The sequence below is a fragment of the Struthio camelus genome, chromosome 5, assembly GCF_040807025.1.
Source record: "Struthio camelus isolate bStrCam1 chromosome 5, bStrCam1.hap1, whole genome shotgun sequence".
Classification (NCBI taxonomy): Eukaryota; Metazoa; Chordata; class Aves; order Struthioniformes; family Struthionidae; genus Struthio; species Struthio camelus.
The window spans coordinates 27,515,782-27,540,624 of record NC_090946.1 but is presented as its reverse complement, the minus strand read 5'-3'; the positions used below and the strand labels follow the sequence as shown (position 1 = coordinate 27,540,624).

Genomic DNA, 24,843 nt, shown 5'->3' with positions numbered 1-24,843 from the left:
ATTTTTTTTCTTTAGAGCCTCATCTTTTTCCAGTGCTGTGGCTGTTCCCCCTGGCAAGTTCTAGCTGCGTTCAAAATATTTAAATAAGGATGTCTGAGAAGGTTGCCTGGTCTCTTAGTTGTTTCTTATTTATTTCTAGGAAGAAGTGCTCCAGCACTATTTAGAAGAAATAGTTTTACGGGGAGAACTAAACGTATTCCTTCCTGGTATTTCCTTCCTCCTTCCAACCTGTTTTCGTGCTGTGGTTCAGAACTTAACAGCACTCGAGAGCGTCTAGCTGAATAGCAGCAGGCTTCTGCACCTCAAATCAAGTGCTCTTCAAAGCACCTTACTTCTCTGGGGATAAAAAACTTGAGGCAGGTTTTTCTGTCTGGCCTATTCATCAAGTATAGGCTACTGAATTGTTGACATTTCCAAACACTGAAGGGATTTTAAAGATCTTATTGCTCTAAAGAGACTTACTTGTATTAGGGAATAAAGAAGTAAAATGAAAAAATACTGACACATGAAAAGTACAAAACTAAATAACTGCTAGAAACATCTGAAAGCAAATAACTGCAATCTGTCACACAGTTGTTGTACAAAGCACATTTTCGATGTACGAATCTGCTCAAATGTTCCACCCTCCCTAAACTTACAGCAAAATAGTAGTATTCATTTTAGTCGCAATTACTCGTAAAAGCTTTACATTTAGTGCGATACCAATTTCTGTCATTCATATTTAACACATTTGTTTGAGTTGACGCTGAGTCCTGCTGGCTTATATACAGAGTAATGTAAAAAAGAATTAGTGAGACCTGTCTTTTAACCTTTACCAGCAACTTCTCATTCTATGCTTAAACTTCCTGTAATGTATTTGTTTGCCAAAGGGTGGTCAGCGAGACCACTTGATCACCAATGTGATTTTTATGTTGTTTGTGTAAACAATATTGAACCCTGAGTAAAAGTATGTCACAATGTGTTTTCATACCTAAACAGGTTGATCCAACTTCTTGGATATTAAATTACACTTCAATGACTTTTAAAATCTTAGACTATTTGGTAGTAATACTGTAAAAGGCTTTGTTCACAGGAGATTTAGGCTGTAGGCCTCATAAGCTGTGGGGGGGATTAGTGTTGAAAACAAGAGATATTAAAATATGAATTATACAATTTCTACGTCCTCAGCTGGGAGTTACAGGGATTGAACATACTTCCGATCTTTAGGGTAAGAAGGGAATGATAGCAGATTTTTTTTTTTCATTTCTGGCCTATTTTTTTGTTTTAATATGGAACATCTGACAGTTGAATTTGCCATTGCGTATCTGAAGTTTCTAGCTTGTGAAGGGCTGCAAACATAAACAAACGGGTTGTCTGTTTAGCAGCCTTGGCTTATAAATGCACAGAAATTCATAAACCAGCAGTACAGTTATCTATGTAAATAATACTTGCTTTTAGAACACAGATCAGTAGTGATAGTTTGCACTTACATAGCACTTTTCATCTCTCTAGCAGTGTTTTAAAGTGATTAAATAATTTGTGTTTCTCTACACATAATAATCCTGCCAGGCAGGATTACAAAATACCTGTAGCAAAGAAGAACTTGTCCATGCATGAAAAGCAAAATAAAATAAGATAAAAAGCTCCAGAAAATTAGTCTGCTTCAAAAACCTATTAAATTGTTCCTATCCCCGAAGCTTTACAAATGTGCTAATTGTTGTGTTCTGGTCATGTAATATGTTTCTGCACAAAGTTAAGATGATTTCCTGTTACTGGAGAACTCGGACTGTTTTGGGGGTAGGGAAATGGAGGGCTAAATAACAAAGTGCAATGAATCTTCCCTTTGGGCAGCACAGGCTTCACTTGCGAGTGCCCAGAAATGCTTCACAGATGTGCCAGGCTGCCTAGCAATGGAAATTTTCTAATTCTGGCTGACCTAAAAAAGTAAATAGACTACGGAGCATAAGGCTACTCCCAATATAAAACAAGAATAGTCCCCCAGCTAACATTTACATTTTACCCCACTACAAATTCCTCCTTCATAACCAGCAACTTGCCAAACCTATGAGACTGGTCTCTGGAAATGGAGACATTCATGGACATGTTGTATGTGTGTTTTACGCTGTGCAGTATAATGGGAAATCATGCAGTTCACTCTGTCTCAGCGCTTTCTAGAGCAATGAGCTGCATCCATTGGGGCAACCATGTAGGCAAACACATTGGCCATCGCACCCATACCAGGAGCTGACATGCGCTCACAAGCAAAGTGTGCATTTACCTCTGGAGTTACATATTACACTTGGGATTGTGCACACAACTTCTGAAACTGAAGTATTTTTACAGGAGGAGGAGGAAATAAGCACTGTCAGCATATACAACATCTAGAAAAATCGACTGAGGCAGCAGCGGAGCAGTCCACAGCTGGGTTATTGCCCAAGTTTCAGAACAGCTCCTGTTTTTGCCTTTTTTCTTACTTCACTAAAAAACTAAATTTCATAGCATCCATAGAGACTAAATGCTTAAAATCAGGTGGAAGCTAGAGCACGTGTATGATTTTAGCAGTAGGCGGGGTAGAGGCCCTCGGTTCAGAAGTCTGTCTGCATTTCTGTTACAAACCTTGCTTTTCTGAGTTGATAACTTGGGCATTGAAATCCTCTTTGTTACAGAAACTTGCCAGTGCGAGTTACCAGTCTTGGAGCATAACTTTTCTGTAAAGTGTTGAAATCTGTCTGTCTGGATGATTTGATGAACAGGCAGAGTACTTTTTAGTAGTTTATTTGTGCTCCTCAGATAAAAGGGTGTGGTTTAAAACCAAGTATCAGAGAGTTTTCTGAAATATAGCAAAATATTTAAACTGAGACAGAAACTTGATAGATTACAGTGGACTTTAACAGGTGTGCTTTGGATGAGAAATCAAATGTTCAGTTTCTTCTCCAACTTAGCTTAAATTTTAAAGGTTGGCAATAACATGGCAATATGTTGGACCTCCTAGAACAGACACGTCCATCTTTGAATGCTATTTCCATCTCGTCCTCACTTGCATCACTTTTGTTTGTACACACCGGCTTTTTTGGAAAGCTTGAGACACTTCTCAAGCTTTTCATTATAGAGACCCAAGTTCTGGTAGTGCAGAGCAGTCATTGCCAGCTACTCCGGAGCACTTCCAGTGAGCCATCTATAGCTTAGTAGAAAATCCATATTTTGTGGCATCTTGTAATGTCACTCAAAGAAAGAAGAGATTTAGTGGAGTCACTGACTCAACGAGAAGTTTCATATGGTTGCAAGACCAAATTCCTCTCCTTGAACTTTTACTGCACACGTTAAGAGTTCAGTTTAAGCTAGTCATCACAGGTCCATCTGTAATCAGCAGAGATAGGCAAACACTTGCAAGAGTGATTCATCCCATCCTAAGTAAATAACATAGCTTAGACCAAATGCCTACCTTGTAGACAGCTGCAATTAGGCTGAGCGGATCCATCAGGGAAGAGGAGCTGACGTTAATGTTAGTGTCCATCAGGACTATCCTGAAAGCCCTAAAATTCTTCAGACTGACGTCACCATTAAGGGTCCCACAATCCTCTTGCATGAGCTCGGGGATAAGAAATGCAGCAGAAAGAACAGATCTACATGAGCAGTGTTAGTCTGCTTGCTTTGGACATGCATGATGTCATTAGAGTTACAACTTAGGTTTTAAACGTAGGACATTATTTCTCTTCAGCTGCCAGATTCTGAATTCCCATCTCAACTGTACGACATCTAAAAAATCTGTCTCTTCTCACCCTCAGACGTTCCTTTCTCTTTGCTCCATCTTTTCTTTAGCTCTTTGTCACTTAATTTCTTCCCTTGTGCCTGTTCTCCTCCACTTGCCTTTGCATATAGGAGATTCAATTAAAAGAAGAAAAAACTTTGGCATTAACATAATGTTTACAAATCATGACATTTTTCATTCTGCATGTATATTTTATCTTTCACCTCTTCCCTTTAATCTACTTTATATATTCAGACTGTAAACTCTTCAGGACAGAGATGGTCTTTCAATATGTGCTTGATAAGTATGTATTATGGTAGTAAATGTTTAGTTTTGCACATAAGATTGCCATGTATTTCTCTGAATTTTGCATCAGATGAGCAGTCAAATAACTGTAGTCCCTGGATAGCTTATAAACCTCACTGATTCTTCCAGCCCCGCTTTGAATCATGGGAACCTTCCTCATTAAGTGGAGACTTGAGTTATAATATGAAGAGAGCCTGTTACTTGTAAGTGTGGTTTTGAGCACTCCATGTTGCCAAACAAACACTTGGCATTCTCAAGCATCAGACAATATAAATCTTTCTGATATTTTTATCTTTCCCTCCTATCCCTTCACATGCAGCAAATGAAGTCTTTAACATGTCTTGGAGTTTTTCTTTGGAATGAAAGACAACTCTGTTCAAACAATTGTCTGTCGTTTTATTTCCAGTTACTGAGACGTAGTGACTGTAGCTCATACATAAAAAAAAACACCAGTGTCTACTCACGTGTTAATGGACCTTCTTCGGCCATCCGAAATCCTCTGGGGATTCGTTTTACACAAACATATATAGAATTGAGTTTTATTGGTACAAATGATCTCTGAAAGATTTTCAGTTTGCTAGAGCCAGTGCTTAAATAAACCAAGTTTTAAATTCAGAAATGGGAATGCGGATTGTAAGTACTCTGCATAGTTTTCAAGTCAGAGAACAGAAAGAGTACCATGTGGCATATCTGAACAAATCAGCAGAGTTTGAAGTGAATTGGTTTGGATATTATCATACCACTTCTGTAAAGTAGATACACTGGGAAGCTGCATTGAAGAGACACAGTTGATTTCCATATTAAGATTCAGTATTTTGGAACATAAAATGGACTTTACAAAATCTATCACAAAAGGAAGCGGTTGTATTCATGGTTCTTAATTTTGCTAGGATTCTTTAAAGTCACTGTTTAAATAATCTTTGATGATATTGGAAACCTACAGCAGAAGATTACTGTGCTGAACATGAAGTGAAAGTGAGAATTACCCTAGTTCAATCATAAAATCTGTAAGTGATGGAAAGTAAGTTAGAGTTTTATCATTTTGATTCACTATTTAAAGTATTATTAACTATATATATTAAAAAAACTATTTTCATATTAGCAATGTGTCTTTAACAAGCAGACGGGGATCTGTAGGTACAAGTATATTGATCAGCTATTCTTAGTGCAAGCTTTCTCTCAACACCTGATCTTAACAATAATTTACTTTTATTACAGTCCGGATTATGCTTCAGCTTAAAAAAGAAGTAGGAAATGCATATGGTAGATGAGCTTATTGTAATGTGGAATTATGTAGTCATGAGTAGTTAAAAGCCATTCAAGGATAGCTGAAAAGTAAAAATTTTTAAATGTTTTTTTTAAACTTTAAAAAACTTTTTAAAGTCTTTTATCTTTACAATCAATTTAGAAAATATATCCATTGCTGTGACTTAAAAATGGAAAAGAAGCTTCTGTGAATATAACAGAAAACAATGAGAAACTGAGTTCATGTCCATTGTGCAGAAAAATAGTTACCAGATGGTTCGTTCCTTGAATTAGTTAAAATACTGAGAAAATTGTAATGCGAGCACAAATGTAAGAGAGTCTTAGTAAATGAGTTAAAGTTTGCTCAAGGCATAAATGCAGTTTTAGGAGTACAGTGTGGTGCTGTCCTCATTGTAAGTTGAATACGGATAGATTCTGAGACAGTAGTTGTAACTAAATTTTGGGGCTGCGCCTAACAGGAGCCCAGGTTTGTTGGCACGACTCTTCTACTCTTTGCAGTGAGAACCTGGAGTTTCTTCTGCGACAAAGTGCTTACTGTTGTGCCGTTCAGAAGGAAACTCACAGTAACTCAGAAGCTTTTTTGGTTTTTGTGGCGTTAGTAAATATCTCACATCTTTTCAAAGTGATATTGTAAGATTTGTATGTAAGCTGGTAGAGACCTATGTCAACATAAGTGATTATGTCACTGGTCTGTAGCCTGCATATCATATAAAATATAATTCCTTTCATCATAACGCACATTTCGGGTGTCTCTGAATTTGAGAACTTGGCAGAAAAAGAAGCCAAAAGTTATAGTTGCCTCTGTGTCAAATGCCTGAACAACCTCTTCTCTTGGGAAGAAATGTAAATTCATACCTGCACTGCTTCTGTATTACTACTAACCCCAAAGATAGTACTTTGTTTTGGCCAGAAAGACCTATTAGTTATTGTGCTTGTTGATGACTTGTTGAGAAAGCAGTAAACATGAGTGACTTTTAAACTGTGGCTCGGGGCCGAGCAGAGATCGGCGCGGCGTGTTGCCGTTGCGCTGAAGGGGTGCCCTTGTCCCCGGAGGGTCAGTACCGCTCTGCAGCCCAAGCGGGGAGAGTAGAGCAGGCCTGGGGACGGCCGCCAGGGCAGCCAGCAGCGCGGCGGGGGCTGCACGGCAGGTCCGCTGGCAAGGCCAGGTGTGCGGGTCCGGGTCAGGTCCAGGCCAGCAAGGTGCGTGGTCAGGCACTGGCAGAGCAGTAATACAGCTCAGAAAAGGGTAATGGCAAGGGCCAGAGCTTAAACGCAGCTCCTGAGCGATGCGGGGAGCCCCTGGCCGGCTCCCTGGCGCAGCGCTTGCTCCCACCGCGGTGCGGTTCGGGGCCGCCCCGCTGCCCTTGGGCACAGCTGACTGGAGCACGGGCAGCTCGGCCCCGGGGCGGAGGGGCAGCGCACTCAGTGCTCGGGGCCCGGCTGTTTGGGAACGTGTGCGTGGCCGCAAGGACTGAGAGACGGCGTCGGGACTCTCCCATCGCTTGGCCTCCCCTTGGCATCCCTCCGTTGGCTCCCTCTTTCCTTAAAAAGTTGCTTGTTTTCATTTCCAAAGGCCTCCATGCCCTTGCCTCCAGCCTGTCCGTGCTACCTCATTCATTATCAAGGAATCTGTTTCCAGGCAGGTGATGTTGACAGTCGCTTGATTTTCAGAGTAAGAAACTGTTCCTCACTCTAAAAGGAAGTTTTATAAAGCTGCATTACTAACCTCCTACGGATTGCTCTTAAAACCCTCCTTTTTCATGAAACCTACCAAAGTGCTTGTCTTCCCTGAGGTACTATGATGACAGAAGTAATTAATGATAAGTATAAATGAGGTGATAGAAAGAAAGGCTTGAAAGGGAAAACATAATACAAGGGATGAAGGAAAGCAGAGGAAGAAGCAAGAAATAACGGGAAATCAGGTAGCCTCCCTACCTCTGACTGTTGTTTATTAGCTCTTCTCTGGGCTTTATATGACAGCAGGAGTTCTGCTTCAAAGAGAAATAACCAGGATATAAAGCTCCTCAACTAGGAGTCTACATCTTTCATTTTCCCATCATTCCTAAAATTCTTCTTCCCCAGCCCCCCTTTCCCCAGGAGCCAGATCCCTGAGGCTTTGGGGACTTCAGCCTTCACAGAATCGTGGAAAATGGAGCTGGAAGGGCTCCCGAGAGGTCATTAACCCATCTCCCGCCCCGAGGCAGCGCTGCAGCCGCAGCGCACCAGTACGCGCTTCTCTTGGTCGGAGCGCCAAACAGGTAGAAGTGTAAAGATTCAAAAGAAGTCTACATTTTGAAAGTTTGGGTTCAGTCGTTAAAAGCTTCATGTAGCAGTTAACAGAATCACAAGGTTAAACCTTGAATATATTTCAAGTTAAGAAAGATTCGTGATTTTGTGTCACTCCTTATTACTTATTCCTTTGCTACAATAATCTACTTATAATAGCTACCAAAATACAATAATGGCTTTGGAGTAATATGAAGAAGAATTACACAGTTTTTATGTTATTGATAATATATTTATGGTATTGTTGCCAAACATTTATATAATTGTTAATGCTAAAAGCGCTGCCCAGAACATGTGACTTTTAATAGCTCACAATTAATTCTATCAAATGTCTCTGTTTCTGGAATGTCTCCAACCTCGATTATTTCTAACTATTTTAGCTAGTTTTTAAAAAAATCTGTATGTTACACAGACATATCTTTTTTCAAATTTGAAAAAATAATTTTACAAACTGATCGTTGTTTATACTCTGTAAGTGCAATGTTAGATTTTACTAGATACTTCGACAAAGAAATGCAGCTAAGTTCTTCAGAAGGATATGTATAATGTGTATGTATAATTGTATTGTAACCAGTTGCTAAAAATTATCTGCAATAACTAGCTTTTTATTTATTTTCACCCCCATTTATAGTCAGCTGAAGCCTGGGTACTGTTTGTATGCATTTTGTAACTGAGCTGTAATCAGCATTAGGGAAGGTTTTTAGGAAAACTGTGCTAGGAAATTTTCCTAGTACTTAAGGGAAAACTCTTACATTGGAAAGTCTGTTCGTTATAGTACAGCTGTAAAACAATTCCCTTGGTAAAATAAGTTACACTGGCAAAGCACTGACACAAAGCACTGGGGTTTTGCGGGTTAGAAAAAAAATTGCACCCCGACAGAAGGTGCTAACCCATGGGGACTTGCCAGACTAGCCGTGACGTGGATCTTGGCCTCCCACCCTCCGAGGCAGACCGATGGCATAACTGCACCAGCACCGGCTTTGGTCCTCAGTGCTGGGCTGGGACTTAGTGCTTGCTCCGTGGCCCTTCCGGCCTGTCATCTTACATATTCTTATCTTCCACTTCCACCTTTTTTTTCCGTTGAGAACAAATAAAGTAATTAGAAATTGACTTCAGGCAGAGGGAGGAGCAGAAACAAGGTATGTAATAAGTTTTGTCTGAACTGTTTTTCTTTTGTAATGAATGCCCTGGAGCCGAGGGATTAGTTATGTCCTTCATAGCTGTTCTTATGGTCCCAAAGCCTTCATGGCTTCCCCAAAACCAGGGAGCCGCGAGGCACCAGCCCTCTGCTCTGCTGGCTCCGGAGCACCTATCGTGTCCCTTGAGGAGCTGTGCGTATGTAATGACTAATAGCCGTGTTCGATTGCCAGTTATTTCCTCATGGAGTGCATGAAGCCTCGGCTATGATTCTGAAGATCCTCGGTTTAAACCTTTCTGACAGTCTGCATGAGTAAAAATAATGTCTGAGCATATCATCAAAACACACTGTGGTGGTGCAAATACACAATTACTTTTGCATAAAAGAAGTTTACTCCAGCGTTTCCTAGCTTTTATACTTTTCATGTTTCAATTTCTTTTGATAGAGGCTTTCAAAAATGAGCACTAGCAGGGTGATTAGAGGACCCTATTTTCACTTGCCTTTTTACTGTTGCCAAACTATGACCATTTTGCCTAAAACCAATGTTACACTGCCAGCTTGCTGTAGGCTACAGGAATTTTTGTATTTATCCACGCACTGGAATGTTTTAGCAAAAAGCTTGGATTATTTACAAGAACAAATGAGGGGAAAATATGTAGTTTTATATCTATCGAAGGAGTAGCATTTATGCCAGAGATGTGTTTTTGCTGTCCTGTGACAATCGGATCTGTTTGGCCTGTGTTGTTCAGATACACTCAGTGCTGCCTGTTCAACTTGACCTTTTTCCAGGAATTTAACTGCTCCGCAGACAGCGCATTCCCCAGGTGATGGCTGGGCAGTTCTTCCCTTGCGACCTTGCCGGAGCCTGAGACGAGGAGCCTGCTCCCCCTTGGCAGTCGGCTGCTCCCAGTCTCTACCTGAATAAAAGCAGCCTAGAGAAGGAGGGCTCGCGCCCTGTTTGCGTACGGAGGGGATCGTCCACGTTTGGAGGATCGTCACCTCTAACTCGCAAAGGGACGAGAGCAGGCAGGGGGTGGGGGGACGGGCACCTGACTGGGGGAAAAGAAATTGGAGGTGGGAAATGGGGAGGAGGGTGCTGGCTCGGCTCGCGCGAGAGGGAGCGAGGCGAGCCTCGGAAACAGCAGAGCAGCCTCTCCACCAGGAAACATTTTGTCCTAAGCTGGGACTGTATCTCTGTGGTCAGCAAATATCTGTGAAAACCTCTGACCATTCTGTAATGCTGGTGTTCAAAAAGGATCACAGGCTATTCGTGCTGTCAGCTACGGGGTTAGTTCAAGTGACTGCAACGTGCACATCGGTGCCAAAGATTTTAGGCCTGTTGGTTAACCTTGGATGTCTGCGTAATGCCATGTGATGAATGTCCAGTTTGTTTGTGTTTTAAAGCTTAGGAAATTTTAAATCCTGTCAAAAATATTAGTAGGTTTTATATTTGCCATCCTATTGATATTTTTAAGCTGAGCACGCAAAACTGCATTTTAAAATGCCTACTCAAGCTTTATTCAGACCTAGCATGTGTGTGAATTATGATTCAGATCTTAATGGCAGGATAATATACAGTTGTTTTCCTAGGACCCTAATCTTGTTTATTGTTCAGATTACATCTGATCTGAGGATAAATATGGCATGTGTAATGAAATATGCTTCCTAGAAAACTAGTAATTTTTTGCGATGTTGGAAAATCGGGATAGTAAAGAGGACAGGGATTGCAGGAGGGAGGGTCTCATAATTAAGATGATTGAGTGGTATCTTGGAAAGTATGATGTGTGTCTGCCTATATTGCTGAGCTTCCCGTGATCAGGTCACTTCCAGTCAGAATTTTTATTAATGTCCTCTTATTTTGTGTCTCACTTTCTGAGTGTCTGACTCGAGAAATACTGAGCCCTCACAGCTGCAAATGAAATTAGTGTTTGATCATGCAAAATGCTGTATAACACTAAACATTCCGGAGAAGCAAGTTCTAAATGATTCATATTGTGTTTCTGAAATTGGTAGATACCTCTCACCTTGTTTTTTGCCATCCTCCATTCTTTATCTATAAAATGGAGATAAATTTTCTGCCTTATCTCACAAGAATATTAGGAAAATAACACAACTCTGAGAAGCTCTGAGAAGCATTCAGGTGACATAGACTGACATGGACCGTTGAAAAGCCATTCTGTCTTCAGAACAAGATTTGAATACTGTCCAATAAATATGTCAGAAAAGTTCGGAGTAAGTGAGCAATGTCAAGAAAACAAAATATTGAATAGCCATCACTGAATGAGCGCTGGACATCCTCATCACTGAATAAGAATGGGGTGTAAAAAGAGTACGGGTGTGTGTGCAACTAAACACTGTTATCATAGCAAATACATTTGTAAAAGCTTAATTCAGTCCCAACATCCGATCTGAGGATTGTTAATTTTGACTTTTCCCATCTCAGGCTTTTCAAATTTATAAATGTCCTGCAAGCTTTACTTTTTGTTTAGAATATCTATAGAGAGAGAGCACAGCACTGACTAAGAGGCTGTATATATGTCAAAGATTTTTTTCCTTTTTAACCACCAGTTTAAATCCAGGCCAATGTAACAGCATTTACAGTCATTCCCTGTTTATGATATTAGTTAACCCCTATGCAAGAGGAATTTTCCGAGTCTCAGTTTTGTTTGCTTTTCATCACCTTGCTCTGAATCCATTTGGCAGACTTAGCAAAAAGGTCAATAATTGCACAATCAAGGAAACTGTACTACGTTTCCCCTAAAGGAAGTCTTCTCCCTCACTCCTCAGTGAGGCTAGAGACGTACCAACAGGGAGTCGAGAAGGTTGTATTATTTCACTTGTCTCTGTGCCTCCCCCCTACCAGATACCCTCTACCCTGTTTGCAGATTACTGTACATTTTTTTGGAAAGAAAATGTGACTGAAAGATCTGCAAGGTGCTACCTACCACGCAGTTTTTGGAAAGAATCTGATTAACCCTGGCTTCTCCTCAGACCTTCCTTTTCCGTATCTATGCCTCGTCTCATAAGATCTAAATTGTACGTTGACTCCTCAGTCAAGTTTCTTTTTCAGCAGGCAAACATAAGAGACACATAGCATAGTTTAAGCTTTGCTGATGTAAAAAATGGGACATCATGGACCACGGTCAAAGCCCACAGCCATACTTAACCTTCTTAGGTCAAGTATAATAGGAAGAATTGCAGGTGAACGATACCATACCAGAACACTAGTTTCAACGTGGTGAAATGCAAAAGCCACATACCATTGCTAATGCTATGTACAGGGTCCTTTTTTTGACTACATAAATTGCTAGATTTCTCTGCGTGTTTCATGGGCAATGTACTACAAATAAATATAGAGCATTTGTTCTGTTTCAACAATAAGGTATTTCATCTCACCTGGGGACTGAACTTTCCTGCTCTCCGTGTATTACTTTTATGCATTTTCTTCCCTCACAGACAACAAACAACCCAACACACGTTCTTTCCTTGTGCTGCGTACAGCCGGTAGTGGGCTGTAGCAGGCAGTTTGGGCTGCCTCTCACATTACACCTACCTGCACAGTCTCAAAGCCAGCAATGAACTGAACATTCAGCACATTGTAAATATATACATTTGTTAGGCTTTTTTATTGAATCCTTATCTCTATGAAGAAAGGAGCCTAAAAAAGTGGTAAGGTATTGAATTAAGGGAAGCTGTGTGTGTCACATATTGTGACATAAGGAAAAACCGAGCAGAAGTAGAGAATAAGGATGTTCCACACAGCCTCCTAATACAGTTTTGCAGCTATTACTGTTGCCTTCAGAGGTGTGTACATTTTAAAAGAATAGCCACACAGCTTAGCCTTTGCCTACTAAGTTTTTCAGTACCACTTGTTTCATGATACTGGGTTCATAAGCGATAGCCCTGTGTGTGTATGTTGTTCAGCTGTGTCTTCTGCCTGGCTTTCCGTACCTCACTATGGCCAAAACTGAGTCAGTAATTAACAAAGGAAAAAGTTTCAATTTTACTTTAATTTCCACCATACTTTACCAAAGCTAAATCATAATGTCATGTCTTTTACATACCTCTAGTGTCAAAGAACCCTTAGAGGGAGAGTGAAAATCTTTTTATTTATCCTGATTGAAAAATAAGGTTTATTATGCAAGGACTGTGTGCTTGTGGACAACCGTGTAGCCTGTGTCTCAGTTTCCTCATCTGTAAAATGGATGTAATGTTTCTACAACTCACCAGGGACTGCAAGGTTTAATTAGCATATATGATTGCGTTAGACAAATGCTACTACTGTCACTGCTCATTTTTATTAAAAGCTGTCAGTAGAGTATGAAGACGAAAGACTTGGAGAGTAATGCTACAACCAGGGTGATCCCTCTGTACCTTCTGTCTGTGGTATCATTTATTTCCAAACTACACCACAAAGTAGGTGTAAACATTTGAGGAAAAAGTATCCTTGTATTGTAATGACATAGAAGTCAAAGGGTTTGATGTAGCTGTTGATAGATGTACATCTATCAACAGCTACATCAAACCCTTGGATTTCTATGCAAAACACTTGCTTTTAAAGGAAACATGCCTATAGATACAATTAAATACCTTGAGTAAATTTGGATTTTATTCAGAAAATTTTCGTGAGGAAAATCTATTCCTATGTACAGAATCCAGTATTCAAGCGCACTAGGCAAAAACACACAACTATTTCCATGTCAGCCTAAAAGAACGTATAGCAAGTGTCTTGCTGTGTCTGTGCGAGTAAACCTGAACAGTGGGGAAAGAGAGCGTTTAGAAGTATGCTATGGAAAGTATATTTTACTGCAATTATTCTTTTTTTTTTTCCTCTCTCTGTTTCTCTCTCTTTCTTCTTCTCGGTCTCCCTCTCTCTCTCTCTCTCTCTCGCTCGCTCGCTCCTGAAAACCTCCTGCCACAGCGACTGCATTTGCCTCCAGACTTGTCAGACACAGTGAGCCGCTCAAGCAAACAGGATCTGGCAGAATCCGCCAAACTGCTGAGCTCAGGATGTGGTGCGATGGCCATCGGCAAGAAGCACCTGGACTTCTAGTGATTTCTACTTAGCAGTTTCCCTCAGATTTATATGACACTCTAATTATGAGTGTTAATGACTTATATAAATATTTTTCTTAATGATTTGACCCAGCAGTCTTTAAAAATGCACATTATCGTATGGTGCCTCTTTTTCCTGTTCTGATTTCTTTGTACTAATTTTTGGCTTGTTTGGGTTTTGCTTTTTGTTAACGCTTCTGTTACACTGGGTCCTGCCATTATTCTGCTCTATTGGAATTGTACAGTATTTTGTTCCTTTCCTTAAAATATGAACATTACTTTTGTTTTTTCAGTTCTAGGTGTTTTGTACAATAAAACTGAAGGGCTATTTTTCCCAACAGAATTTTTGTATGCATATATTTAATGTTTTGTATGACTAGTAAGTTAAGTTGGACTGTTTATTGAAATAAATGAATGAAACTAGGGAATTCATTGTCACATGTTATTCCAAAAGCAAACTGCACAATTACTGTTTTTAAAAGCATTCATTTTTATATTTGAAATACCATTATTAAATTTCAGAAAGTATTTGCCTTGATTTATAAAATATACAATGACAATTTAAAGTTGTTTAAGATATTTTTATTCTAATATGCTAGTAATTAAGAAAGGTTGGGTTTTGGTCAGAATGTATGACAGGTAATTACTTTGCTCTCTGGGTTAATTCATTTATTAAAACGCAGTTGAATGGAATTTACCAAACATAGAAAAAAGAACTGATTTCTTTATGTAGTTCAAAACAGTAATCCTAAACAATTGAAATCAGCACTATGAAATTATGTCAACAGACATAATTCAAGATTGAAATTCAAACCGACAGCTACACTCATGCTAGAAAACCAGAAGAGCGCACTGGAGCTTGGGGAAGAGCATCACAGCATGCTGGTCTAAAACAGGGCAGAAAATAAAACTAATTCAGGTCTCTGTACCATCGTATATGGTATTTGTGAACTTACAACTATTTTGTACGTATCTGTGCATATATCTCATCAAATAAAAGCTGTTAAATATTTTTTAAACATGGATCAGATGCTTGGCAATGCTGACCTGTAAATCAAAGTGTTTTGTATTATTTCTTCTGTGGCTGACTTCCATTTTGAAAGGTAATCTAGGCGTCTCTACAGAACTGGTAAGGCATCCAAGTGTAAGATTGCATTATGGTTTCAAAATTCAGTCTTTATAATAGTATATTACATGGCTGGAATGAAAGTGACTCTTCAAAGAACTTGTTAATATGATGCAATAACGTTAACTTCTTTTGATGGGTTTGAAACCAAGAGTTGGTTAAGTGGTTTGCTTTTTTTATGCAATCCAGGTTCTACTTTATTTTTTCTTGACAACACTGTGTAAAACAAAGACATAGCTTTTAAAACTGTCTAACTAATATGATGAATGTCAATCACTTAAAAAACTCCACTGTAGCATAAACACACACTGTATACAGCTTTTATTCTGAATTAGAATAATTGAATCAATGACAGTGATTTGCCAGGATGTCAAATCTATCCATCATATCCTGTCACTACCAGTTTATTTTTTGTGATCAAAATCAAAAAGACTACTATTTTGTCATCAGCTATTTCATTAGTAGTAACAATCAGGTTTTCTCTTCTGTATTTTTTAGATATGCCTGTTATACTTTTTTATTTCTAAAGACACAAATCCTTTTTAAATCTTTTCAAAATAAAGTTTCAGAACTGAACTGTCAGTTTAATAAAGCAAAAAGACATCTACTTTTCTATGCCAATATATTTAAAATATTATCATTGATGTCTCAAACATTTTTTCTCTTTTTGTATTATGTGTAACATTGAATGGAAGTTCTCATTAGATACTTAACAGTGCCTTTTGAAAGCATGAAATGATTTAAATATGTAGGATAAAGTGATTTTTAACAAAGGTGAAGTTTTATATATTTCAGATTTTTTTTTAATATAAATAACACAAAACACAGTATTTCTTTGTGAAATATGATGTCGAAGGGCATATAAATTGCTGCCAACATATTTAAATAGGTCATTGACTTCTTAACATGCAGGAGGGAAAATATCATGAAAGTCACAGTCAATTTCCAGTTAACATATTAGCTGAAAATTGTTAGCAAGTAGCATGAGCATTGCACATGTGTGTGTAATTCCTGTGCATTTATAAGACTTCCGTTTCAAAAACTTCAGTAGGTTAATATTCAGGCTAACAAACATACTGAATAATAAAGAGAACTCCTACTGCAAATCTCGATTAATCTTTTTCTGAATCACTAAACATGCTTTGTAAAATAAGTTTTACAGTATAAAGATGTACAGTGTCATTTACCTAAGGCAAAAACATGTAGCAAAATTTCTGTTCTTCCAAAATTTTGTATCAGTTACAACAGCATATGACAGTGACTTGGCTTATCTAGCAGACTGATATGTGAAATAATGCTGTGTATGTGCTACTTGATAGTATGTAAGCCGAAGATCTCGTTTCTTACACCAGAAGACGCCGTCCCTCGTTTTGACTTGGGAAGCAGGAGGAATGTTTAGATGGTGATTTTCTGTGAATTTCCCCCAGAACCACTCTATGGCTGTCAAAGTCTGTATACAAAAACCCCTTTGGTTTCTTCTTCTCTTGATTTGAAGACAAATGCTCTGAGGGGGTGCGTCTCAGGTGATGGGCGGAAGGGCGCAGCCTCTCTCGACAGGCCGACGGGCCCATGTAATGTGTTACCAGCTGCATTTTGCAGCTTCAGAGCCCCCTGGTTGACTTGGGTGGAGAATTTGCACAAGATTGAGTGCAACCCTGACTTGTGCTCAGAGGGCTCTTTTTGCTCCAGAGCAGGCGTTACTGATTGCAGTGCAAGGTCTTTTTGTTTGTTGCAGTTTTTAAGCAGAACTTCCTACTTTTTAACAGGCTACAAACTGAAACCACCTAACTCAGCAAGGAAACAATAGCTTCGTTCCAGTGAAGACATTCCCAATTCAGAGTTAGAACCTGATCTTTACATAATTGTGACACACAGTCAAGAAAGCAGTAATGAAATTTAAAACGTTGTGCCTTTAATATGTCAAACAAGAATTCTTTATATAATTTCTGTTGTGCTGAGGTTTTCAAAATATAAGTATTTGGAACATGAGAAGAATATTATGATAGATTAAGTCTTTTTCTATGTTTGTAAAGAAATTTGAAAAGCAATTTCAAGGATGCAGCTGAATTCAATTTTCTGTAACAGTAGCTGCAAGCATCTGAAAATGGCCACTGAACTACTTCAAATTTGATACATATGGTAGTATGCCACTGATTTCATCTTTGAATTTAATGCGGAATAGCAGTGTTGTTCCAAACACAGCTTTTGGAAAAGTGCAAAGTAACTGGCAAAAATCCTGTACCGTGCCAGTTTTGGAAAGTGGTCTGTTAATCAAGGATATCTGAAACCACAAGGTTGTAATACATGTATATGTACATTTGAAGTGTATATATATATTACATACATTATATGCAGACTTTAAGCCAATGTTTATCCAGAATCACGTATTAGAAGTTTAATAAAATATTCTTCTTTTTCCTGTGTTGGAGAAACACCACTCATATCTACAGAGCACAATAAAAACAGGAAAAAAAGTGGGTTTTATCCCTTTAAAAGTTGGTGGAAGCAAATACTAGCCCCACGTGACTTCTGCTGGGGTTTATATTTTCTGATGTGGGCTATTAGAGTGCAGGACCTATATTTTTCTTTTTTTTTTTTTAATCATACTGAGTACATGGTTGATGCTTATTCAATAATAAAATGTATCTGTGTAGAAAAAGAATGAACATGAATCCTCTTCATCTTAAGAGGAAAAAAAACAACTTCGATGCAAAAGAAACCTCCCACCAAAAAACAGATCTACCACTATTTAATCTAATTTAAATAAATGTTAGTCTCAGAGTTTTCAAGGGAATGGTTCATTAATACTGTGGATACCTAGATCTATATTTCAGTGTCTGAAGAGACAGACAGATTTTCAGAAGCATTGAGCATACAGCATCCTGGGCCATCTGCTGAAAACTTAGCTGCTTATTTAAGCTCCTCTTTTAAACAATTTTGAAAGTTACTATGCACATTAAACCAATTTGCAGACCTTTTATTTATATCAAAATATAGACATCTTTTGTACATTTTCCTTTTTTTTTTTTTTTTTTTTTGCAAATGTATTTTCTGGTCCTTTAGAGCTTAATCTAGGAAAATCTTCCAGAAAAGTCAGTGAGCATTTAGACCAAGAACAAGCTGATGGGATTAGGTCCAGGGGGCCTTTCTAAAAATTTTACCAAACCTGGAGAATTTGTAGCTGCATATTCCTCTGTATTTTTATGTCTTCTAGCATTGAAGGTAAATGTTCAATTCAAAACATAATGAGAATCAAAGGAAAATTCTTCACTCTATATAATCTGGCAGAGTTTGAGCCTGACTATTCATGCCCTCACAATGCTATCAGCACTTAAACCGTCAGAGGTATTCCCGTAAGTCTTGAAACAGGAGAATTTTGATGTACTTTCATCTACCTTTTGTGGGGGAGGAGGGGTCAGACTGGAGCAAACCACACTCAGTATATCTGAAAGCTCTTCCTTGCTGAAATCTCGCTGGATTAGACTTACAGCAAAAGAGAAGTGAGGTCTGTTTTGGTTTTGGATACAAAATCGAGCTGTTTTCAGTGCCAATATTCAGGGAAAGCAATGACCGTGTGGAGAAAAGGCTGCAAATTTATTTTAAATATATTGCTTGAGTGAGACTTTTCTGCAGTTCTTCATATGCATTTGTTTATATAATCGAAGCATCTCAGAGTCATTACTTGTAGCCCGGGACTGGCTTGTGCTAGGCAGCACTCGTCCTGGAGCTTGTACCCATGCAAATCACATTTGCCTTCCTGCCCAATTTTAAATCGATGGGACAGATGTAATTCTAGCAGGAGCTGATGTGAGTGCTGGGCCCCATTGCTTCCAATTAGTAGTCGTGACTGGAAACTGCAGCTCCACCACTTGGTTGCTGACCAGTGAAAGGTGCACGGGTCAGCTCCCTCCCTGGACGGCTTCCACATCTGTAGGGAACCAGCAGATGAGCTGGTCAGCCAACAACAGCTGTACATCTGTTATCCATCATGTATAACCAAATCCCTGCCACCAAATGGCCTTGCACTTGGAAAAGCTAAACTAATGCATAAAGCTGAACTCAGTCAAGACCAAATTGAGAGTGATAGGCAGAGGAAAGCACTTGAAAGGCTTCTCAAGCACAATGTGATTTCCATTCATAGCGCTTCCTAGCCTAAGTCTAGGATGGCTCACCAATTTCGGAAAACCACTTGAATGAAAAGGAGCTTTACGATAAACTCTTGGAGCACAGAGGAGTAACAAGTCCATCTGTGTGGGAGACTGCGCTCAGGAGTCATCTGAAAACCTGAGTTCTTCCCAATGAGCAAAGGGTCATAAATACGGCGTTTCAAATGTGCACCATAAATACATCACATTCAAGCAAGCAAATAAAACTTTAACCACAACAAAACACTGGGAAAGAGGATGCAAGAACAAGCAGTATGGTAGTTAGTCACAGTTACCTAATGTGTGGCAGAGGCGCTTGGACGGCACAGCACATAAGCACAGTACAAGAACGTATGCGATGGACTAGACTATGGATCTGAACGGATATGGAATAGATGGAGCAGTTTTACAGTCCTGGCCCAAACAAAGCTCTATGAATTTTTAAATTTGTCCCTGCCCAAGCAAGTGTAAGTCAACAACAGTTCATGCGGACTGACTGAATCATAAATCAGAAAATTATCAGACCCAGTAGAAGCTTAGTTTAAGTAAGAATTGCAGGGCTCATGCATAGTTTGTAAAGGAACACTATTGACTTTTAAATATGGAGAAATCAAACGATACATTTTGCTTCTTTAAAAGCAAAATGTTACAGAATTTGAATTACTGAATTTTTATTTAATCCAATCTGACAGAGGGGAGTTTTAAAAACCTTTCCTTGCAGTGCTTAAGAACCAACACTGCAGACTGTAGAACCTGAGTGTGAAGCCAGCTTTGCAGAGAGAAATGTAAAGAGTTAAAAACATAAACAGTTACGAAGAAAAAATATAATTTTTCTTCACTTGTGGTAAACTAACACATTAACGATAACAACCTAAAGAAGTTTATCCACTGCATGTGATTCCGTATAGATGATAACCTTTCTGGTGCCCTATATGTAATTTCTGTGGAATAGCTGTTCATAAACTTCTCAAAAGCTGTTGGCGTAGGCCTGATGTGGAAGAGGTTATCTGTGAATCTGCAAGCTCCTCTGGTGCAGCTGGAAAAGCTCGTATGTCCCAAGAGAGGAAAAAACTGCAATTCATGACCCGTACAGATTTTAGCTGCTCGAGAGTGTACGTGAGGTCTGGCAGGTGCCTGGAGGCAACTGCAGCCTCTGCTGGAGGATTTCTCGCAGCTTTCAGCTCCTGCCAGGCATGAGACGGTAGCGAGAGTCCTTGTGGGTACCCACAAAAACCTCCACTCACCATTTCACCCCACTGCAATTTGGCACAGGCACAGATCAGCCTCCCCACACCTGAGAAACCATAAACTCGACCATCCCAGCAAAAACAATATTGTAATCTTCTGTGTGCACGCTGTACCTCCATCACACAAGCCACAGATGTACATCTTTACCTTCACCCCCCCCGCTTCAAAATTATGATCATCTCACTAGGCCATCATGGTGCAATATTACCCAGAGGGAAAAAGGGACTAATATGAAAGGCCCCTCAAGGTCTTACTGTGTTGAGTTAAAATATAGTCATTGGTGGTTCTTAATGAAACTTCAGGGAAAGCAAGGTTCTTGGGGACTTTCCTTTAAAAGGCCAGCTTTTAAAGAGACAACAAGGATCCCGGCAACTGGCCTTCTCATGACAAATTTGTTGTACATATAAAAAGACTGATCAAAGGGTGTCATTTCTTTGCGGTTTCATTTCTGCAGCCTCTCTGAAAACACCTTCATCTTTCAGGAGATTGCTATTGAAAACCACTGTCGGACAGTGAACTACACAAAGGCGCTGTGCTCTGACCGAGGACAGGGTGTGGGTTGGGGTGGGGGGGCAGTTCAGCTCTTTACTACCATGCAATGGTATTTCCATTCCTCCGCTATTTTCCAACTCTGCTATTTTCTTTAAGAACGACTAAACAGGTAACATATGTGAGAGACTTACCTAGCATCATTCCCTAACAGTAATCTAAAGTGAGCTTTATAAGTGAGCTCCATGCTTTCTTTTCCACCAAGAGAGGAGGCCCGTTTCCTCCACCACCACCACGCAGGCCAGGGCAGGGGCTCCAGTGGTCAGTGCACACTTCAGCCATGGATGCGCTCTCGGGGCTGCCTTCTCTCAGCAAGAAGAAACACACATACTCGTCATCTGAACAAGACCTAACATCAGTTAGTCTCTACTCTTAATTCTGTAAATCATATGCCTGTTTTTACTGGAGGGAGGATTTGCATATGGGTACATTTGCAGGTGACAGTCACAGTTTTGACTGGAAACAGGACTGCAGGAGCTCAGTAAGCAAGCAGGTATCTTGTCAAAGAAGAATTATATAGAAGGAAGATGCTATGCCGTTCCGTGTGGCTCCCGAGCAACACGCTTCCCAGTTCACCACTGTCCTGAGAAGCCACTATTATGAAACTACTCCAAGTTGCCAAGAGCATATAAACTTTCCTATCTTGGTTTCTAAGGCAAACAAAAAGCACTTTTCATTTTTAAGAAATGCCCATGTGAAAGGAGGGCCATGAGAGTCCTTGTACCCTTAGCACTGGCAAGAACCATGGAGCAGAAGAGACTTAATAAGCTGCACGTGGATCTGTGCTCAACTCCTGCTGAAGCTAAGGACAAGAGCAAAGGGAAATGAACTGGAGGGGGAAAAAAAAAAGAGAGACATTCTCAGTTTTACTACTAGTGTTTATACCATTGAAACAGAGGTGAAAAAAATAAAAAGCTTAGACTAACTCTAAGCCTACACATAATACCCAGAGAACGTGAGATAATGTTTTAGTCAGTAATATCAGCAAATCAATCAACACAAAAATACCAAAAACCTGTGAAGTGGATGAAAAACAAGAGAAGTGAAGGAAACAGAGCCAGCAGCGTATGAAGGCCCTGGGGAGGGGAGGTGTGTCACCAGTCCCGGGTTGTTCCTTGCATCTCTGTATTCTTGCCCCAAAAGATAAATTCACTGTTTGGCTGCCTAGGCTGAAGCAACCTATAGGGGCATTTTGCTCACTTTGTAAATAAAGACGTAGCTAAATAGGAGCAGTGAAATCCCCTCTCTGCTATTCCCAAGGCTTTACACTCTGGGTAAGAAAGCGGCTCTTCCTGTCTCATTAAGCAGGGCGCACGCTGGCTTCTGCTTCCCTTTTAGAAACAATTAAAACTGGTATCTGGACAGCGCAAGGTAATCCCGGCACGCGTGTCACCGCAAGCATGCCTGCTTCACCAGCGGCGTGGATGGCTCATCAGCTGTCTGCTCCGCACAGTAACTGTTAGGTTAGCAGCCTTTTCACTTGTAAATGTAAATATTGTATCTAGAACACAATATTTGAAATACCAAATACAGTGTTATTAAGACAGCACTCACACATCAATTCTTGTGTGACTATAATTTGTGAAATGCCTCAAGAGAGGCTTATAAATAAAGTATAAGGCGTTATTATGAAAAACCGTTTTAACCCAATGCACAGAAATGTCTTGTTGCTATTGAAATCAACAGCAAAACTCCCACTGATTTCAGTGGCAAAGGGAGGAGACCCTTGGAAATACGCATGCTGCACAGAGCGCTACGTGCTAGCGGATTGCAAGCTTTGTAAGTAACGCAGCTCTGAAAGAACAAAATGAAAGACAATGGGTATTAGACGCTGTTCAGAGCATGCCGAAGATATTAATTTTCTGCTTATGCTCCTGCAATATATCGGTGCCTGACCGGGCAGCCCGTAGCCCCGCGCACACGCCTGGGTGCAACTCCCTCGGCCTCGCGGCCCTTGGGCGCCGGTGCAGCGCTCGTGGGAGCCGAGTGGTGCCGGTTCTCGCGCGCGGTCTCTCCCCGACCGCAGGAAGAGGCTGGTGCCAGGGCCACGCCGCAGCGGCCGGGCACCGCGCCGCGCTCCCGCCAGCCCCCGCAGCCTCCCCGCACGCCCCGGCGGCTCTCACGCGCGAGCACCGCTCTGGGGCCCAAACGCCCTGACTTGTCCCCAGCGTGCAGCCAGCCAGGGATTTTCCCGGCCGCCCTCCTTCCACAGGGCGCAGTAACAAGCCAGTGAGCCAGAAACGTCTCCTCCCTGCCACCGCGCGCTAACATGTCACAGAACTGAGCTCCGCGCTCGTTCACACCCGCGACCGCGCCGCGCTTCCTCCGCTCGCGGAGCTGTGAAAGGCTGTATATGTACAACGCAATGTGCCCAGTCCCTGCTTTCCCTAAGAAAAGCTCGGGAGAGCACAGCCGGCGTGCAGCCGTGGGTTAGCAGCAACGCGACCGCGGGGCCTGGCACGGGGCAGCCAGGCCAGCCGGCGAGCGGCAGAGACGGGAGTGCGGGAAAGCCGTCTCTGCGCTTATATCGGGGCCCGCAGGAACAGCAACTGTTTCACAAAAGCTCTCGGGGAGGCAGGCGCCGAAAGCTCGTTTCCATTCTTGGTTAAGCAGAAGTTGGCATTTAGATAACCAACTACATTAGTAGATATAAATACGCTAAGTGGCTATATAAATGCTGGGTTTGTACCTATAATTAATTGTCCCCAGAACCAATTTAGCTATGCAAGGAGGGACCTGCCTATTGTGGTGTTTAATGTGATCTAGCCATATCTTATAAATATATAACGTGTGTGTGCATGTCTGATAAAAATATATATAAATTAAAAAAAAAATCTCCCTTTGTAGTTAATATTTTCAGATTGATGGCTTCCAGGTAATTAAAACTATTTAATGGTGCTCTAATGAATACTTATAACAGACCGATATCAATTAAAAAGAAAGATCTTAATCTAATTTTTTGCACGGTTTTGCTTGCTTCAGGCTCTTTATTTTGTTAGCTATCACATTATGCTGTGAGTGAAGCTGCTCTTTGCCCCTGAAGGACCTTGCGTTTACGTGTGTTTAATCTTGTCAGCGGCGCGCGCTTACCTCAGCACCACCGCCTCTGCTACTCTAAGGTCACAAGGCAGCGTTATCTGCAGTTACAAATATGCCAGACTGAGCAGAAAGCAAAACATAAGCAGCCTAGATAACATCTCTGCTTTACAAAGGCTGTTTGTGATGCCTCTGCTTTGACTCAAAACTCCCTGCGCATCGGCTTTTTAGTCACGAGAGCCGTTTTTCAGGGCGGCGCGGCGAGCAGGGGCTGCGCGACAATAAGCCGGCTGCCCGGCTAGGGGCATGTTTGGCTTTGGCTGCCAGTGACTAAAGGCCTTGTGCTTTCAGTAGCCGGCCGGCCGCCGTTCGCATTGTTGCTGCCTGTTGATTTGTCTTCTCTCATTATTCCTTGACATGCGGCTCCCCACCCACGCCCAGGCTAACAACCCTCGCACAAAGCGCACCGGGGTATTAACCAGGTTACAAGTTCAATGGAAAATTACACTAAGTTGGGGCTGTGTGGCAATAGAGCGGGATGGCGTTCGCTCTCCCAAAGAGCTTGTTAACAACGCAGCCGGTCTGCTTTTTTGACACCCTAACAAAACCAATTTTTTTAAGGAAGGAGCGTGTACTTGTGCGCATACGTGTCTGTACGTACTTTACGTCTACACGCCACGGATAGAGACGCCCGCGCGCCTTGCCCCTCCACGTGTACAGTCCCGCTGCCTGGCACAATTCAAACTCCCCACTGGAAACGCTGCTCGATTCGGGAGTTCACGCAGAACGTCCCCCGAAAACCGGCCCAACCAAACAGCCGCCTCCTGCCTCAAACCGCAGTTAGGTGAGGGAACCGCTCTTCTTTTTGTTCGCCCAAATTACAGGCTGACGGAAGCGCTACGAGTCTGTAAAAATGTTCTTTGAGAACCCTCCTTATTGAAAACTGAAAATAATTTCAAAA

At 40.9% G+C, this 24,843-nt stretch overlaps 1 protein-coding gene across 1 annotated transcript in view; it reads left to right on the top strand.

Annotated features, from left to right (window-relative positions):
* Positions 1 to 14,797, top strand: part of ELP4 (elongator acetyltransferase complex subunit 4) — a 164,050-nt gene extending 149,253 nt beyond the window's left edge. Inside the window, exon 10 of the mRNA XM_068945275.1 lies at positions 13,645 to 14,797. Within this exon, the coding sequence (XP_068801376.1) occupies positions 13,645 to 13,776 (132 nt within the window). The 3' untranslated portion in view covers positions 13,777 to 14,797. The remainder of the gene's footprint in view (positions 1 to 13,644) is intronic.
* The last annotated feature ends 10,046 nt before the right edge of the window (positions 14,798 to 24,843 follow it).